The sequence below is a fragment of the Urocampus carinirostris genome, chromosome 12, assembly GCF_059441175.1.
Source record: "Urocampus carinirostris isolate Australia breed hairy pipefish chromosome 12, RoL_Ucar_1.0, whole genome shotgun sequence".
NCBI classification, from domain to species: domain Eukaryota; kingdom Metazoa; phylum Chordata; class Actinopteri; order Syngnathiformes; family Syngnathidae; genus Urocampus; species Urocampus carinirostris.
In genome coordinates, this window is record NC_142360.1 from 17631263 (window position 1) to 17651164 (window position 19902).

At 37.8% G+C, this 19902-nt stretch overlaps 1 protein-coding gene and 1 pseudogene across 3 annotated transcripts in view; one reads left to right on the top strand and one right to left on the bottom strand.

Moving 5' to 3' along the window:
- Positions 1-19902, top strand: part of pde4ba (phosphodiesterase 4B, cAMP-specific a) — a 201962-nt gene that overhangs the window by 173194 nt on the left and 8866 nt on the right. For all 3 annotated transcript variants that reach the window (XM_088350230.1, XM_088350231.1, XM_088350232.1), the window contains 2 exons: positions 2843-2955; positions 15710-15803. In XM_088350230.1, the coding sequence (XP_088206356.1) occupies positions 2843-2955; positions 15710-15803 (207 nt within the window). The remainder of the gene's footprint in view (positions 1-2842; positions 2956-15709; positions 15804-19902) is intronic.
- Positions 10032-10163, bottom strand: LOC148355132 (U2 spliceosomal RNA; annotated as a pseudogene).

Here is a 19902-nt window from a genome sequence, read left to right on the forward strand (position 1 = left end):
AGTCCAGAATATATGGTACGTGTCGACTTTTGAGAACATTGTTTTCATTAGTTTACTTGAATATGAATCTGACTCGGACTTCGCTTGTCTGTCTTTCTGCTTTGTTTTGTTCACAGTCCTTGCAGTGAAGGACTTATTTAAATATCCTCGAAGCAATGGGTAGTTGTTGCTCCGAAACTTTCTGCTCCAGGTCACTGTGCTCTTGCTTCACTCAGATGGAAATCAGTGTCAATAAGAAGATGAAAGTTAGAGACCAAGATAGTACGACGCTTGAAAGGTTTTTCTTGATAGGGAAAACCGGGAGTTTATTTTAATTTGCTTCAGATGAGAGAATGTAGAGTTGTGCATCTCTGGAGGCATCTATCAGGAGTAATTTGGGATCTGCGACAAATTGAGTCAATTGACAAAGGCACCGTTTTTTATTAGTCCGTTGTTTTCTTTTTTTCAAGTGTTGTCTTAAGTGTTAAAATAAGACATGGTATAAAAAGGCCTCAAACTGTGGAGAAAACAAATCTGAATTCTGGCCAAAATTCTAAATTTGCAATCAAATTAAATTTCCCCGATTAAATTAATTTTTTTATGAAAAAAAAAACTGCAATTTTTTTTAAGTTTGCAAAGTTGGGTAGAAAAAACCCATTCTGTGAATTTGCATGAAATGGTACAGAGATCTCTCGGTTTTTGCGGTTAATGGGGACCAGAGCCACCCACGAAAAGGGAAAATTTGCGAAGTAGTATCAGTTTGGTTTTTTGTTTTTTGCGGCCTTTATTACAGAGAATACTACTCTTTATAAGGACAAACTGCATCAACTGTGTCGGTAAAAGCGAGAAAAAAAAAAACATTTCGAGCGGAGCCAGCGAAAGATCAGAGGCATTGGCTTTAATGGAGTTGCACAGCCTCCCTCTGTGTCTCTCACTGCACTGCCCACAGCAATGTGACGGAAGGCCACGGGCAAGCTGCCAGGTGCCTCTCGTGTTGGAGAAAGCAAACATTCTGGACACTTTGATGGAAAGGAGATCAGAGAAGGGGGACGCATTCTACGTAGCCACGCTAAGGTCAGCGAGGTGCACGCCTCTGTGTTGTGCTCCGCTGCTAGGATACTCTGCGTATACACCGTATAGGGGATGCCCACATGCTGTGTCCGTATCTGTGCATGCTTCTGATTGGTCGTTTCAAATGTTTGATATGAGGGATTCCGATACCAGATTTTTTTCGCCCAATGCAAAACTCAGCTATTACTTAATCAACACCGAGTACTTATACCACCATCAAATATGAAATGTAAACTGCAAAGAACATTCCAGTGATGAGTAAACACAGTCTTATATTATACCAAAAAGAACCTTCATATAAAAAGTTATTGTTTGTATATTTGGGGAATATGAAGGATATAAAAGCAATATAGAATCGCTTCTTCGATTACATAAGCTATTAGGATTGTGTTAAAATTTGAATATATAGTAAAACTTAAATAATCTATTTTCTTCTTATTTTGGGGTTCTGTTTTCTTGTTTTGACTTAGAATTTGTCTTTTTTCAAGGAAAATATAGAATAAATGTAGGCACTTAAAACCTTGGGCTTTAGCCTACTCCCTTTGGGCACATGCTTTTTGTTGTGAAAATTGTTTGGTGTTTCTCTCACTGATTTTTTTTTTTTTTTTGCGCTGTGCCGAAATAACAAGCCGCAAATATAAAATTATCCTTTTCAGTCGAAAAAAAAGAATTACCTGTAAATATCCACATATTTTGACCTTAAAATGGTGCCTAATTAATTCTTTATTTTTGTCAGCAAGATGATTGAATGGTTAGCATGTCTGTCTCACAGTTCAGAGGGGTTTCGATACCCAATGCCTACGCGAAACTATTGAGTAGTCAATGCCAGGTACGGATAGCACTACTATATATGAAATTTACTTCCTTCTGCAAAAAAAACATAAAGGAATAAAGAACCTTCAAACCTCAACATATATTTCCCCCAATATTGTGTTTGATTAATTATCTTATTAACGCCTCATGACTAGTTAGCATGTCACTTCTCAGAGGTCCTGGATTTAATTCCAATAACTGGTCTTCCTGTATCGACTTTGCTTGTTCTCCCCATGCCTGAGTGGGTTTTCTTCTGGCACTTTGGTTTCCTCTCTTATTGCCGTTTTGAAATTCTTTCTAAGAATTAGTGTGTGAATAAATTGTTGTCTCAGTGTGCCCTGCGATTGGCTGGTAATCAGTCGAGGGTGTCCCTTGCCAACTGCCCAAAGTTAGCTAAAATGGCCTTCAGTACACCGGTGGTGAGGATAAGCAACCAGAACATGAATAATTGAATGAAGATTTTTTTGAGTGTTAACTATTCTCCAAAAAGAAAATCCACCTGTCAATTTTGAGTATTTTCACTGATCTTTCAAGGTAACAGGAACTTATATAAAAGCAGAGACTACCAAATAAAAGATTGACTTTGCTTCTAACTTACTTTATTTGTCAGTAATGTGCCATAGAATATAGGTTGGTTTTAAAATCATACTTTTTTTTTTCAGGCAAAATTCTGAAAAAACAAGTTGTATTATTTGCAAATTAGCGCTTAACTTTATAGTTCTTAGGTTAATATCAAAATTCTGACAACATTTTGTTAACACGATTCGCTATGTTCTCATTTTATACCCACGAAATGGCACAAGTCAAGAGAACGTTGAACATGCAGTTTAGGTTCTCATGGTCTAAATGCCAAATCTAACCGCAGCTAGACAAGTGAGCGCCACTCTTGGTTACCATCTAACTATTCAGCATTTGCCAACAAGTAAGGCCGCTGCAGCTTGATGCTCTTTTCTGACCTTGCGTCTCCGTGTGATGACAGATGAGGCGTACCAGAAGTTGGCCATGGAAACCACAGAGGAGTTGGACTGGTGTCTGGACCAGCTGGAGACCATCCAGACCTATCGCTCTGTCAGCGACATGGCCTCCACCAAGGTAAGGCCTTGTTTATAGTTTGCAATGTTTTCGACACATTTTCAGGGGACAGACAACTCAACACTAAATGAGTGAAAGGTGTAATTTTGTACAGACAATTTATGTTTCCACAATAACAGGAAAAGAAAATGGTGAAGATCTGCATGACCAGGGCCCAATTGATGAAGTCTCTTTAAGGAACTAGTTATTTTTTTCTCATTTAGTTGATGGATGTCAGGTTAATTGGCAGGTCCAAATTGTCCCTGAGTGTTAATGAGCGAGTGAGTTGTCCGTCTCTGTGTGCCATGCGACTAGCTGGCAACCAGTTCAGGGTGTCACCTGCTCACTGCCCGAAGATAGCTGGGATGGGCTCCAGCACCCCCGCAATCCTACTGAGGATAAGCGTTGCTGATAATGGATAACTAATTTATTTTTCATCTAATTTGCTTTAAAGTAGCCATGTACTTTCTCAAGAACTGTGATTACAATAGTAAACAAACAATAACTTTGAAATACTATATAATGAGGGTGCATTTTTTTTCACGTCAGCAACGGAATGCTTGAGACAAGCCAGTATCATAATATTTGATAATGGTAATTTATGCATGAGTAACAACCTGTCAGTAACAAAAAGTTGCATTTCAAATTTTTTCATCTTCTACACCAGCACAATAACTCTGACCCAAATTGTGTCCGCCTAAAATTTCACACAATAGATGAAAATCCAAGCTAGATGACTTCTAACGTGGGTTGTTGTTGTAGCGCCACTTACTTGTGGAAGTAGATAGTTGGCATGTAAAATGTATGTTAAATTTAAATTCCAAGTCAATTGACCAGGACTTCCTAATATTTGCTCCAAAAAGTGTTTAGGCCAATATAATCTATAATCTTGCGCATTTGCGTCGGCATAGGAAGAAAACACTAGTTTATGTAGCGATAACATTTTAGGATTTCTGGAAACATTGCAACCACGTTGGCCTCAACAAAACAAAAATGTATTTTATTATTATTTGTCCAGTTTTACAGCACTCCCCTATACTGTCAGTAGGAAATATGTTCAAGTGTGGAAGCTATGTCAAATATATGATCAAAGTTATTATATAAATACAATCTTTATACTATTATGACAATCTTTATACTATTAGCTATCATTCATATTTTTACTTTCACCAAAATTTGCATGCGATTTGCTTCACGACGGAAAGTAATCAAACTGATTTTTTAATTCTATTTTGTGTGATGCTGTCCTGTTTTCTGGATTATTAATTTGTAATGTGGTTGTACAGTTTTTGGAACATTTAGATTACAAATATCGCTATAATAGTTAGATATGTTAAAATTCTTAACGTAGATCTATTTTTCCGCACCTCATTGGAAACAGGCAAGCAGTTGAACTGTTTTTGTACAAGTAATTGAATATTGAACGTCTTGATTACACAATCGCATGGCAAAATATTTACCCTGATAAATATTTAATATTTAAATGAGCAAACATTTGTGTAAGCCTTTGCCAACAAACTCATGCGCAAGAAGAATGGGACAAGAAGGTTTTTTTTCAGGTGAAATGTAAATCATTTTATGTAATCAACTTTCTTTTATGTAACGTATTCATGAGACATTGAGACAATTTGTGAAAGTGTCTTTTTTTTAACTGCAACACATTTTTAATATGAGATTTTGTTCCAAATTACATCTTTGAAAGTTTTTTCGTTATTGACAGTTTTCAAAATGACAATGTGTAGTATTTAACGCATTGGGGTAAAAAAAAACATTCATTTAAAGAAAAATAATCTCTCTCACTCTCACTCTCTCTCTCTCTCTCTCTCTCTCTCTCTCTCTCTCTTTCTCTCTCTGTCTCTGTCTCTCTCTCTCCCTCTCCCTCCCCCCCTCTATTTCTCAAACGGTAAATCGGCCTGGACTTTCCGACAAAGTTTTTTATAGTAGTATTTGTATTGTTGTAATAGTGGTAATTGCGGTCCTTTGAGACTTTTGTGTGATTAAGGGCTATACCAGTGTCTGAAACTCATGACAAAAAGTTACCGGACACCAGGGCAGGCAACTTTTCAGAGTTGTCTGCCCTGGTGTCCGCTAACTTTTTGTCATGGGCATCTTTTCAGAGTTGTCTGCCCAGCCAAAAAGTTGCCTGCCCCATTTTTCAGAACTTGAAACACAATAAGACGACTAATCGCAAAAAAAATAAATTGTTATAGAACAGAACAACACTTTAAAATTAAGTTTATATTTAATCCACTTATAACATTCATTGCATATATATGACATCGCTGTTTTCCATCTGCCATCAGTATGTACCTGCATTTACTCATCTTCAATGTTTGCGTTGCGTTGTCTGCTACAGGCCATGTGAACTCCTCTTTCCACGATGCTTTTAATGTACGTTTACGTTTTGTAGCGTCATAATTTTGTTAGCTTCTTTTGAATCTTTCTTTTGGGGCTGAGGTTTTGGCTTGATTCCAAACCACTTATCCATTTTTCTTCTGTTCTCTGTGCGTCTACTTTGGAAAATGATATGCAAATGCACGACCTTATAATGCTCGGGAAAGTCCGGAAGCACGTAGTTAGTCGATGCAGGTTTCTGATTGGCTGCTGAGTATACAAATTGCCAAACAAACCAAAATTCCGAAATTTCCAAACCGAACGAAGATTTCAAAATTGGAATAAAGGAAAGGTTTGATTTGAAAAAAAAATCTTTCTTTTTTTTTTTTTCTTAAAAAAGTTGTCGGCCACCCGGGCAGAGACGTTTTGTAAGTTGTATGCCCGACGTAAAAGATGCACGCCCTTGGCTTAGGGCATGCGTTATTTCAGACACTGGCTATACAAATAAACATGACATGATTTGACTTGGCCTTAAGAGAGTTTACATAATTCTCCGCCATCATTCTGCTATGGATACCCCAGAAAACCGCCAAAAAATTAGAAGAAAAATTGTGGAGTTTGTTACTTTGATTCTCCATAATTGGTACTATTCCTTGTGCTTTGTAGAAGACATTTTAGGGTGCACTACACAATACAGTGACATCTAGTGGTCAAATAGTACACGGTGTCTCTTTAAGATACAGTATATGCCATGAATTTTTCTCAACTACAACAACAAAGGCATCTTTTGTTATTGTTAGATTCCCAACTGAAGCCTTGATGCTGGTAGTGGCGTTGCATCCTAGCACGTAACCTAATGTGGATCAAACAAGCCTTACATTAAACACATCTGTTTATGGAAATATGGCAAAACTTCTTCAGCCCAAGCCCAAGTACCCCTTTCCTTGTTTCTACTTGAAACAAAAGAGTGCACAACTTTTACTCCCCTCACATCTGACTTTGTTTATATGCTATCATCCTCATCCCGATTTCTTAGATGTGTGAAACCAGAGAAGAAAAGTCCACCGAGTGGATCTGTCTATTTTCCCAGCTTACCAGAATAATAAGTTGTTATACGAGTCAGTCAGTGGCAATTGGGATGTCATGAGTAAATGTCCTGTCCACAGAATTTGAAAAGCATTTGGTTTCTGGAATGGTTTGTTCATTTCAGCAGCTGATTTGTGAGCAAGGTTGAACAGCAAGCGAACAACAGTCATGAGACAGGCGGGACTACACTGGGGAGGGAGGGTTTTCCAGGCCGAGGTCTAGCTGAATCCTGTTGCACGCTCATAAAGACACGGCGGGTGAGGCAAAGCCCAGTCAGAGCTCACTGAGTCACCGGAGATACGACATTTCCCAAGCGCCAGAAAGTCCCGTTCGCTAGTCGGACTGAGTCACTTGAACAGGCGGCGCGATACTTCACGCCGGCAACATGGGAGCTTGTTACTTTGACAAGAAAGAAAGGAAATTAGGGAAGCTCAATGGCTGGAGGAAGGTTAGTTTCCGCAACAATTTTTGCTTTGGTTTCCTCAACGCTATTTGCTTTCTGGCACTGGCTTTTTGTATGTTTTTACAAATGTGGTAGATGTGGCACGTGGGCTGCTTCGGTTTGATCAAAGTTTTTCAGCAAACTTTAGCTTTTTTGGGGTAGCATTTACAACAGTGGTCTCAGACTCAAATAATTTGGGGGACACTGGAGCTAGGGTCTGGGTAAGGTCGGGCCAAATTGGGTTTTCCACAAGAAAAGCTCAGATAAAAACATGCCACTGTGCTCAAATTGATTAGCTTTCTCCATAAACTAAAATTAAAAATATCAAAAACGAACGAATCTATGTAGTACCTTATTTTAATGTAAATTATCTTGCACTTTAGTGTGGAAATGTTTTATTTAATTGTACAATATACATGTTTAAATGACAAATTATATTCATATGAAAATGAATCAAACTGTCATAAATTATACTAAACTTTTACTTATATTAAACTTTTATATCAAGGAATGGGCCTGAAACTATCATCTAGTGGGGCCGTTTTGGACCCCCAGGCTGTGAATTTGAGACCCCTGATTTGCAACGTCTGGAGAGACATTTTGCGAAATAATTAAAATTTGTGTATGCTCAAATTTACTAGAAATTATATTGGTCAATTCAAAATTACCTCTTTAATTGACCTTCCATTGGCCTTTGATTGGATCGTCCTACCTACTGCTTTTGTCTAACTCTCCCAAAATTCAAGACTCATTTCTAAGAATAGGCAAGTACTGATATCAGTGTCAGTACAGAATTGTTTTCCGAGCTCGATCCTCGCTACTGAAGCCAATACCAAGGTTGCCTGTCATTTAGCGGCTATTTAACAATCTGGAAACATTTAATAAACAAATGTTCAATTGCCGTTTTCAGCAAACTATAGCTTTTTGGGGGTAAGATTTACAATGTTTGACCAGAGTTTTGGGAAATATTTGCAATTTCTGAATGCTTAGATTTTGATGTTAATTCTTTGCCAGTTTAAAGGTAGCTCTTTATACAAATTGCCGTTGGCCTTTGATTGCACCGTCCTATCTTCTTCTATTAAGACCCCAAAAATCTCAACTTCATTGTCTCCTTCCTACACCCGTTACTAGGGATTGATTGGCAAGTACTGATATTGATGCCAAGAACAGACCGTTTTTGGGATCTGTACTTGTCACAGTCGCCAATACCAATGCGATCTGGCAGCCATTCAACAAAATCACCAAATCCCTCAACAATTGGTCATTTGCTGTTTTCAGCAAGCTTCTGCTTTGTTGGGTAACATTTGCAATGTCTGAATAGAGTTTTTGAGAAAATCTTGTTATTTGGAATGCTTAAATTTACTAGGTTATTTGCCAATTCAAAAGTAGCTCTTTATACAAATTGTCATTTTCCTTTAGTTGCATTGTCCTACATACTCCTGTTGTCCCTATCCCCCCAAATCTCGACTTACTTGTGTCTTAATGATACTCATTACCAGAAGTAGGGAAGTATTATTTTCAGTTGTCAGTCCTTACGACGGTAGCCAATACCATGATTGCCTGCCATCTGGCGGCCATTCAACAATCAGGAAACCTTTAAACAAATGGTGAATTACAATGTTGGAAGTTAAACGTACTATACATCTGTTTTTTTTTGTAATGGAGACTCATGTATCGGCACCTCTCGTAGGTATCGATGACTACTCCAAACATTTGTATTGATATCTGCATCAGTCGGAAAAATGGGGTTTCAAGCATTCTTAATCATTGTAGGCATAAAAGAAGTAACTCTTAATTTTGAGAACACGTCATGTATCAGTTTTGTTCATTTTTTGTTCCCAAATGTCGATACCATGCTAAACAAAATGAAACCAAATAGGATAAAAAAAAGTGAAGAAACACCAGTGTGTGAATTCAAAGTAGCACTTTTATATCATTTGCTATCATCCTGTTATTGTATTGTCCTGCCTCCTGCTATGTTTTAAACCCCCCAGCCTATCTAAGGTCTGTCCTTGCGATAGTAGTATATTCCAGTATTGGCTGTCCTATGGTGCTATTTAAAAATAATAAACTTGTGATATAACCAAATGAAAATAACACCTAAAACCTAAAATAAGTAAAATTGTCAAATATGGCAGATAGATAGCAGATACTTTTGGTCATTTACGAGGCCCCCCCCCCCCCCCCCCTTTTTTTTTTTTTTTTTACTTTTTAAAAAATATTTATTTGACCAATTATAAAGGAAAATAAATACTTAAATGAGCAAAACTACCCTCCATCTTCCATAGTAATGAATGAATGAATGAATGAATGAATGGTCTTTATTGTCATTATACAATAATATAATCAAATTGAATGACTTCTCCTTTCAGTGCAAAAAATTAACAGATATGACCAAAAGGATAAGAACATGAAAAAAACAAAATGTTATTGATATATAGATTGTGCATATTCACATTTGCAGTTGTGCAGTACACTGTGCTAATGGGGGCTGTAGACAGTAAATGGTAAAAAGAATTGCTCAATTGGTGTAACTTTTCTCACTTTTTAAGAAAAATATGTCAGAGAATTAAATTAAATTATTTGTGTCCAAAAGTCAACCATGCTAAATCAAAACAAAAATAAAATTTAAATAAAGGCTTAGCACTAAAAAGCTGGAGCTCAGAACGTGAACTAACAATTTGAATGTCAAAGTAGTTTGTTGAAACTCTTAAGAGTTATGTAATATTTAAAGATCACTCTTCAATGTAATCTGATCAAACATCTTACATCACTTATAAGTGGTTGCCCAGTTTGTTTAAGTCCCCAAATTGGGAAATGAGCAAGGATGCGAGTCGAGGGAGGTCAATGACTCCTTCCAAACCGCAGGCCTAACACACAGCACCCACTAGTGGCCTATTTGGTATTATTTATTTTTTATGGGTTTAGTTAATGTGGGTGGGTGGATGGCTGGATACATTGATTGGCAAACAGGTAGAACATGTCGCGTTCAAGAGCGTGAGATTCCGCATTTGCCTTCCAACAACCTGTACACCTGAATGAATACACACCTTGCGTTGTACATGTGTGTGTTTTTGGGGGGTTCTTAAGGGTTATTGATCTATCTTCGTTATTCATTATCCATTATCCGTTATCGGTCAGTTCATAATACGCTACAAAGCCTAGGAGCCGGGACACTTACTCTCAGCCAAAAGGCCAAGCTAAGGTCCTAGCCCTAAAGCCTTGCTGCGATCATTGCGAATGCACCGTTCCCGGAGGTACTGCAATACCGGGCCGATGCGTGCAGTGGACAGAGCAAGCTCATATTCCATCTCCGAAATGCAAAAATCAAAGATAGTGACTTCATAGAAAGTACACAAAAGGCTATTGCATTATTCTAGGTGATACTGCAATATTTTTGCCTTCTCTCACTGAAAGGTCACGGGCTCCATTCAGCACCTCTTGCTCTGCCGTGGCAGCTTTCAAAATCTAGCCTATTATCTACAACGGAGGTGTTAAAGTCAAATGGACAGAGAGCCAAATAGTACCACAAGCCAAGGGCTGGACTGATAGATTGTTGAAAACGAAAGAAGCTGATAGTGATACTTGCTAAAGCTGGTATGTCAAACTCTGTGGCCGTATCAAGACTTTCTGTTCTGAGGCGGGCCGGATCAGTAAAATAATGTCAACTCACACATTTTTGTTTTGGTTTTCAGTATTATGCTTTATTATTCAGTCGCCATTAGTAACCTACCTTACATATTGTGATCACGGATGACAAGGGACCTTTTCTAAACACATCACATTTATTCACTAGCAATTGGGGGGAAATCATGTTTGCCATTGATTGTGTTAACCAGTTTATTTTAACAGTTGAGTGCAGTTTGACATTTTTCCAAAAGTCTTGGGCACATTTTGACATTGAATATCTCCAAAACAATTAAGGATATTAAAAAACATTTGGTAAATTAATTAAGCGTGTGATCTCAATTGTCACAAGCAATGTTCAAAGATGTTCAATTTGAGCACTATTGGTCACACGACACACATCAAGCCAATTGTCAAATTCTTCCCAACGGGTCCCAGCATTGCATTGTCAATGGGGTCAGCAGCTTCTGACGTCAGATCTCCACGTCTCTCGGAATAGGGGGAACATAGGCCAGTTAATCCTTTCAGGGTGAGATTTGGACATGAAATTGTCATCGTTCTGGCTAAATCGTCCAATCCATTTGTCTGGCAGTTTTGTGTTCAGAAACTGTCTGACCCTGAGGCTCCAGTGTGTTGGTGCCCACTTCCTGTTGGAAAATTGAGTCACCAGAGTCTTTCTCAATTTATCTACTACCACTTTTCTAGCAGACAGCTTTCTTCAACATAGAACAAACGCCTTTGAGGAATTACCCACTTTTATTGTATACCGATTTAAGGGACTATCTAATCCAATTTTTGTATGTGCTTTTTTAACTTTTAACAACAACCATTCAACACCCTCCACCACACCCCTTCTGCTCCGGCCGCTAACCCTTATTGCTTGAGACCCCTGGGCCCCTGACTTCCAAAAGGTTGTTGACCTATTATTGCTCAGCGATTTACACAGAAAGATATAACAGGTGAAGATTTAAAAATGAAATTAAAAAAGAACAAGCCGAACCATAATTAGGTCGAAGGAAAAAAGTAGGGCTTGTAGTCTGAAAATTACGGTAATCGTCTGCGACTGTTGCGCTTTTGTCCGCGTATTTATGCACTCTGTAATTTCTGGCAGGCTCGTACAGCTCTTGCCCACGCTGCTCGGTGACATCACCGACTGCTCTCTTGATATATTATTCAGTACAGTGTTATATAAAACACAGCTTCTCTCGCTCTTATTTTTCTCATCCTATTTCCCATCGTCCCTCTGTGGGAGAATATTCTGGAATTCTCCCGGGTGAGCTTTGATCCACCATCCTTATCTTTTGGTACACACAAACCCACCCGTGAATTCCGTTGGATTGAGGCTCTCAAAACATATTGGAGTAGGGCAGTTTCCGCGCCAAAGCTCTCATCTGTTGTGGACAGAAGCAGTGCTGTGCATCAACATTGTCTGGAAAGCCCTGCGACTTTCCTTGGGAGAGGGTGCGGAACAGAGTTTAATGACCGTGATGGCAATTGGAATTTAGAACACTACGAAAGATACAAAATTGTGTCCATTAGAAGAGTGTGCTTATTTTTATATGTTTTTCATTTGTTGAATAAAATAAGAAAACACATTCTTAAAATAAGCAAAATTAACACGCAGATGGGTTCCGGTTCGGAGCCTTCGGTCTGAAAATGCTGGTCTACTAGTAATCCAAAGAGGCAAGAAGAGACCGGCAGGTTCGAGAGCGTTCTCCATTTGGGCCCCAGTGCTGTGGAATGCTCTGCCCCCTGAGATTCGGTCTGCAACCTCAGCAAAAGTGTTTAAATCTAGGCTTTAAACACACTTCTATTCTATAGCTTGTAATTGAATTATATTTCATGTCGACAACATCTGTGTATCATTTGTTTATGCAACATCTGTTGCAGCCTAGTCATCCTGGGGATTACCTCATGTGCGGTCCCTTCTCAAGGTTTTTTTCATTTTCTTCATATTGAGGTTTTGAGTTTATCCTTGCCCTCATGTAGGTTATAGATCAGGCGATTGTGTAATAATAGTCTGTAGTTTGCAATAATCTGGGGTCTGTGCAGCCCTTTGAGAGCCTTTGTGATTAAGGCCGATACAAATAAACATGTCTTGACTTGACTTGACTTGATAAGTGTACAGTTTAGTAGATACTCAAAATAAGAGAAGGTATCAATGGATTTTAAACTAGCAAGGAGAACAGGAGAAGACTAAACCCACAGATAAGAAGTTCCAAAACGTTCTAAAGCCTTCCCCTGACCCCTTTATTTTTATTAAATCTCCTAAAGCAGATCCGCCCTAACGGGTGTGGAAGTCAAATAACAGAAACATTGTTGGACAATAGTGATGATGTAAACAGTGCATAATGTTCAAAATAACGAATATGGTCGAGGTATGATAGTGAAACAAAGAACTGGCATCCTATGCAATTTATTTTGCAAATGTCCTATGTTAAATAAAGAAAAAATACTATCAAGATAATAGAAAATATTGCTCATTTAAAAATATTTTGTTACCAATGTTTGACCAAAAACAATGAGAACAATGCAATACATGACATGTTATATGAATGTGCGTTTTTGAACAGATGTCGGTTGAGCAATCTGCATTTCTTTGACATACTATAAGGCCAATCTAGATGGAACTTACATGAGTGTCCACCATTTTGTTTATACGCCAAAACCTTTTGAAAGGCTGGGCAAAAATAATGAGAGGAAAATAATGCAGTTTGGTCTCTTTGAGTCTCCATAGTTTGTATTAGTCCTTGTTCTGTCTAGCACTTGTTTTCAGTTGCACTACAAAATACAGAGATATTTAGGGAGCAAATACTCCCTGTTCCTTTCATTCGTGGGTATTTATTTTCTTGCAATCAATAATATTTCCAGTATTAAAAATAAAAATTAAAATAAGTCTTTTCTCTGCTAATGGACTATGATCCTGTTCATTCGCACTGCATGCGTAGAGGAAGGTCAGCGAGAGCAGCCGCGGGGGCAAAAGAAGCGTGTTGGCGGGATTTGATTCGAGGCGACATGTGTGGCGTCTCCTCATGACAGTTCTGCAGCTACCAAACATGTCTGCTTGCGACAGAAACGGAGAACCCGCATTCGTTGTTGCCGTGAAATCTGCATGCAGTCGAACGTGGGACACACACATGCACACAAAAAAACAGCTAAACTGGGAAGGGATGCAATTATCTCTTTTTTTTCCCACACTGAAGTATTTGGCTCAGACCGTTGAGAATAACCCGACATAAGATGTGGCTCATGGTGGTGCTTTTCGATCCTATCCGCAGACAACAGAATCTGCAAAAGAGAAGAAGGGAGGGAGGTGCAATGGAGATGCTACACGTTCACAAAAATGTGACCGCTTGCATTGTTTCACAGTGGTGGCGCACGATGGCAGTCTGGGTAACACATGCAGTCAGCAAGGCTGATAACAATTTTAAAATGCGGACGCTATTAATTATTTTGGACTTGTTGGGCTTAAGAAGTCTTGTCTTTTTTAGACTTTATTTAACCCTTCCAATGTTAACCAAAAGGGTAGTACAAAATTATGATCTGTAAATACATGTTAATATTTCCACTTTTACTTATCAGTCAAATTAAGGCATCTTTTGAGCATAACCTTTCCACACAGTATTTGAGTATTTGTAATTATCTTGTGTCTTGCATAAGCCAAGCGTCTTTTTGACAGGTGTAAAGTTCAGTAGAACCTCAAAATAAGGAGAGAAGACATCAATATATTTTGAACTTGGAAGGAGAACAGGGGAGCTTAAACATCTGATAAAAAATCCCAACCTGTTCTTAAAGCCCTCTCCTGATCCCTTTTCTTTTTATTCACTGTCTTAAGTTGCAAACGCAGACCAGCATTACAGGTTGTGGAGATCAAAGAACAGCAACATGGTTCGCTGATAGTGACATTGATGTAAACAGTGCATAATAGTCAAAACAGAGAACAACGGCGCAATAATCTAAATAACGTACTGGCACCATATGTGATCCTTTTTGCAGGTATCCGATATGAATCTGTTCTTGTTTGGGAAAAGTCTCACCTGTTTGGATGGCAATGAATTAATTGAAATATACAACATACCCCTGACACAAAAACACAAAAAATGCAAGATGTATCTTCATTGATTAAAAACAGTGCTTTTCCCTAAGAAATAAGGACACAAAACGTTTAAACTGTAAAGTATGTGAGCCTTAGCTTTCCCTTTTTGTTCACTCCCTGTCCAATGGCGATTTGGGTAGAACGTGTTGCTGTAGCTGACAAAGTCAATCGGTAGGGAGGGGGGTAGAGAGCGAAGAACATGCCGAGAGAGAGACAGGCACGTCAAACACGAGAGGGCTGGGTGGGTGGTGACGGTTAGGGGAACTAGCATTACACCACTGATAGCACCGAGGAACCCCCCCTTCGAGTCAGATGAGCATCGCACCCTCCCTCCTGTCTCCAGCGCACCCCCTTCTACCTCATCTCCCGCACCCCCATGGTCGTCTCTTCTCCATTATTCATAAGTGCGCTCACGGCTCACAGCTGCTGCCGATGCTGCCTGTCTAGCATCGCCCATTTCCCACCCGCATCAACGGGCATGGAGACTCCGAGCTGGCCTGTTTGTGCAGCAAGTACAGAGACTGGGCCACCATCAAGCAACTAAAAAAGGATATACATATATTTTTCTTTTCTGCGGGGCGGTCGACCTACCTCCAATCTGTCCTAATTGGATTACAGTTCTGGCTTTGATAAGGAAGGAGAAAACGGGACCCAAAATGCCGGAAGCGAATTACCTGCTGTCGGTGTCGTGGGGTTACATTAAGGTGGGTGATTCCTAATCAAGTGGGAAGAGCGTTATCAATTGTTTAGGGGGGGCGATTTGATCGTCGCAGTTTATCTCGAGCCCTCTGCAGAGCTGCATTTGATGTGTGTTGGTGTGCATTCGCCTGTCAACATCTGCTACTGCAGCGCCCTGGATCACCGTGTACATCAATGTCTAAACGATGCATTTGAGTTCAGGAATATACACACAATGTTTAGACAAGAATTGCAGATGCTGTGCAGGAGATTCACCTAACATAAAATAATGACGCATGCAAAACTGGTAGATGATGGTACAAAATGTGCTCGCTATCAGAGAGCATTAATGTAAATAATGGTAGAGGTAATATGGAATTCCCCACTTGTTACACAACAGAAATGTCGGTTCAATGTTTTTCATGGTCGCTATTTTCAGTAAAAAAAATTTACCTGGAAACTGACAGCTTCGTCTCTCTCTTTCTGCCCCCTCCCCTTTTCCTGTCTTGCAGTTCAAGAGAATGTTGAATCGGGAGTTGACGCACCTTTCGGAGATGAGTCGGTCCGGGAATCAGGTGTCTGAATTCATCTCCACCACTTTCCTAGGTAATTAAAGCAGCATATTTTATGCATCTGTAGAAAAATCACAATCCCCTGATCTAAAAATAGGAACAGAAACTGTTATCTCTGGCTTAGAAGGCCAAATCATACCACAAGATGATGAACTCAAAGGAAAATACATCTCGTTAAGCTGCCAAAATACTTCATACTTCCATAAAAAAATGTAACATAATGTGACGGATAATTTTGCACATTTTTTATTATTTAATAATATTTTAATATTGAATTGTATTTGTTTTTTTCTACATATATAATATATATATATATATATATATATATATATATATATATATATATTTAATTTATTCTTTATTTTTTTTCTAAGCAATTTAAAAAATGATGATATCAGTTTTTAGAAGATATAGTAACAGGAATAATAATACAGTCTGCGAAACTTAAGAAATAAAAAAATATTGAATAAATGTGATGAAAAAAACCTTTTTAGAGTTAAAAAAAACTATAACAACAGGAATAATAATACAATGTGCAACATTTTAAATAATCTAACAAATAACTTTTTTTAAATCAACAACTGAAAATATACAACAATAACAGAAATTTTAATTTGATGTGCATCCATTAAATAAATAAATACACAAACAAAAAAATAAATAGATACTTAAATAAATAAACATTGACATTTTTCAATATATTTTATAATCTTGGGAATAGTTATACAAACTGCAAATTGAAAAAGAAGCAGTAGAAGAAGTAAAATAATGAAAACATAGATTAATAAAAAATAAAAATATACTATACTAAAACATTAATAATACAGAGTGATCTTTTAAAGAAAAGTTAAATAAATAAAATCAGTTCATTATTTAAAATACACTATAATATTTAGAATATACTATAAAAACGGGGGTAACAATACAATGTACTGAACTTGATAAATATTTGAAATTAATAATTTAAAAATACACTATAACAACTCGACACATTGAACAAAATCAAATGATTGAGAATAAATAAATAAATAAATAAATAAAAAATAAAAAATATTGTAATAATGGGAATAGAAAAATACAACGTGCAAAATAAAAAAAATGTAAAAAAAAATACTAAGATGGAAAAAAAAATCTGCCTGTGAAATGAAAACATTTTACTTAGTAGGATGAATGTTGTATTACTTTTCTTCAAATGAGTTTTTGCTCCTCTTTCAAAAACGATTTTTGAAATCTATAGCGGTCTATAGCAGTGACTAAATGTCATGAAATCATTTGCTACCAATGACTGGTATACAGTATACGTCAACGTTTTATTTTACTCTGACTCAGTCGTGAGTTAGTGAATCCATATTTCATGTCTGATGGTGAGGTGTGTGAGTAGCTCTTCTGTGGGCGTGAAGCAAAAAAATACTGCGCCACTCAGCTTTGTGATTTACTTGATAGGATTTTTTGCAGAAGCAATGAAAGATATAAAATCTGGATTCATGTAGATTGGGGGTTCAGTGAAAAGGGCATCATTTATTATTATTAATAGTCGAAAATTCAGTGGGTTGAACTTGCAAAGAGTATGAGTTATGTTCTCAAAACATGAAGAAAATGCCGCATGCACAGCCAATCGAGGTAGCTGGGTCTATTTATAGATGTTGTGCTTCCGTTCGAACGGCATTTTGATCCGTGGTTTGAATGGCATATCCCTCTCTGCTGGATAACTAGTAGGAGGGAGAGCAAGTGTGGGTGGGCTGAGTGTGACTGGAGTGAAAATAAGAGGTACAGAGGAACCCCCTTTTTGCTTGGGTGAGTCATCCTGAGCTTGCATTTAGGGAGTGGTGGGACACCTTGTGTGGAGCTTTATGCTAATTAATAGATCTGACGTGAGGACGACGACAGCCGGTGGCTGCCGTTTCAAGTCGTCCATCTTTGGATCACATGTGATTCACACGCATGTACAGTGGTACCTCTACTTACGAATGTATTTCGTTCTGGGAGTAGTTTTGTAACTTGAAACATTTGTAAGTAGAGTGTTGTGTATCAAAAATGGTTTGACGATGTGCCTGGGGCACTTGTAACGTTGATCAGAGGTATGCGGAATGAATGGTAGGGGTTATGTTCGCCTCTTTTCCTCAGTCAATAACTGATTTGGAAAAGTGTTTGAAATGGATAAAGGAATGCTGTTGCCGTCACATTGAATTCAATGTGAAAATGATTGATGGGAACCAAAACAAAGTTATTTGTTCTACAGAGTATTATTTTTATTATATTAAAGTTTCTGCTGCTGTTGTGTCAGTTATAACACAGCACCTTATCAGCCTCACAGCTTGATGTGTAGCTCCTCCCTGCCACATTGAGTTGGTATATTACTATGAAATGGAAAGCTGGACAAGCCTTAAAAAAATCGGGAATGGGTTCATTCTGTCATAGGTTTTGAAATTATAAAGTTATCTGCAAAGACAGTCTAAAGAAACTTTACTTATTTTATAGCATTAGATTCGCCAAGAAACAAAAGTGAGGTGACATATCTCAAACGGATGAAGGTCTGTTAGAAGGGAAAATGATAAACTTTACATACCCTGCTTTACATTTGCAGTAGGAGTCAATCAGAGCTTACAAATCTGAATCGAATTCTATATGAAGTTTGTTCGGGCTGACAACTTCCTCATAGATCGCCAACATATAAGGTTATCAGCGTCTTTGGACACCTTGATGCCTTAAATATAACTTTGTATATAATAATTGAAACCCTTTTCTACTGTCTTTTGAGATAAGTTTGCATAATGAGGAAGCAATGATACAGCTATTCTATCAGGAAGAGTCGTTCGCTGTTGTTTCGGCCACCCTATTTGCTCCGCGTATGATACATGGATACAGTAACTATGGTGGGCTTGGCTTAGGGCTGTTTGTCGGTTTTATTAATTACAAATGACAGATTTCTTGTTTCAAATGAAACAGAAACAATATTAGTCTTGGAATGTGGATAATTGTCTAGATGCATCCAATTATTCGATTTTGCACGCATGTGGCTTGACAGACAGAATTCAGTAATGTGCGCCTGGCGCCATCAGTCTTTTAAGTGTTGCATCATCATTATCTCCTTTACTTACATTGGAATTGCCCTGTAGCAAGGGTGGGGAACACTGTTCCACGAGAGCTTGTTTTCCACGTCTGCCGCATTTAACACAACGGCTACAGCAGGGCCTTACCTGTAATCATGGTAATATAACATGGAAAAGTCATTAAATCGTTATATTTACTCAGTGTTAACATTCTTACTCAATTTACTTTACAATTTTTTGATTTTAACCTCTTTTCAAAAATATTACGAATATTATGAATACAATTAGGATGTAACAAATTACTGTGCTGAGGCACTCAGTTCTCTTGCCTCATGGTAGAGGGCGATAGTGCAACAAATGACTCTGATTTGGAACACATATCAGCCCCAAAGAATAGAATTGGCAAGCTAACTCAAAGTCAAGTATCCAGTAATTTATTTTCTCATTGCATTGACTTTTTCCGTAATAGAGGATTAGATATCGAATTATGCCTTTTTTCAAGAGGAGTAACACTGTGTTGAGCGTTTGCAGATGCAGACTTAGCCATACAATTCTCTTGCCTCAAGGCGGAGGGCGAAAGTGAGTCCCTGGCTTCTGATTTGGCGCACACCTTAGCCTCAAACAATAGAATTAGTGATAATATTACCAAGCCATCCAGTAATTTGTTCTCTCATTACATAGACTTTTTTCACAATGGATTATTACCCATCCATTGAATGTATAAATACATATACCTGCAAACATCCACATGCATATTTTATATTCAATTTTAATCTATTTATCAAATTTGATTTGAAATACTCCTAAAATTAATAGATATTGTCCCCTTTTCACAAACAACCTTTGATAATAAACAATCGAAAAACGCAAAATGCAATACGGCTAGCTCAGAAGTGTTTTTTTTTTTTTTTTTTTTTCATTAGATTTGATAAATGTTTTGATAGATCCAAAAAATACGTGATTAAAGAATGCCTGAAAATTGAGTTTTGGGGAGACACTGGGGACAAGAGTGGCACGGAATCAACACATTTTTTAAGTAGTACTTTTTTTTTTTTTATTCATATTATGATTATATTTTTCAAC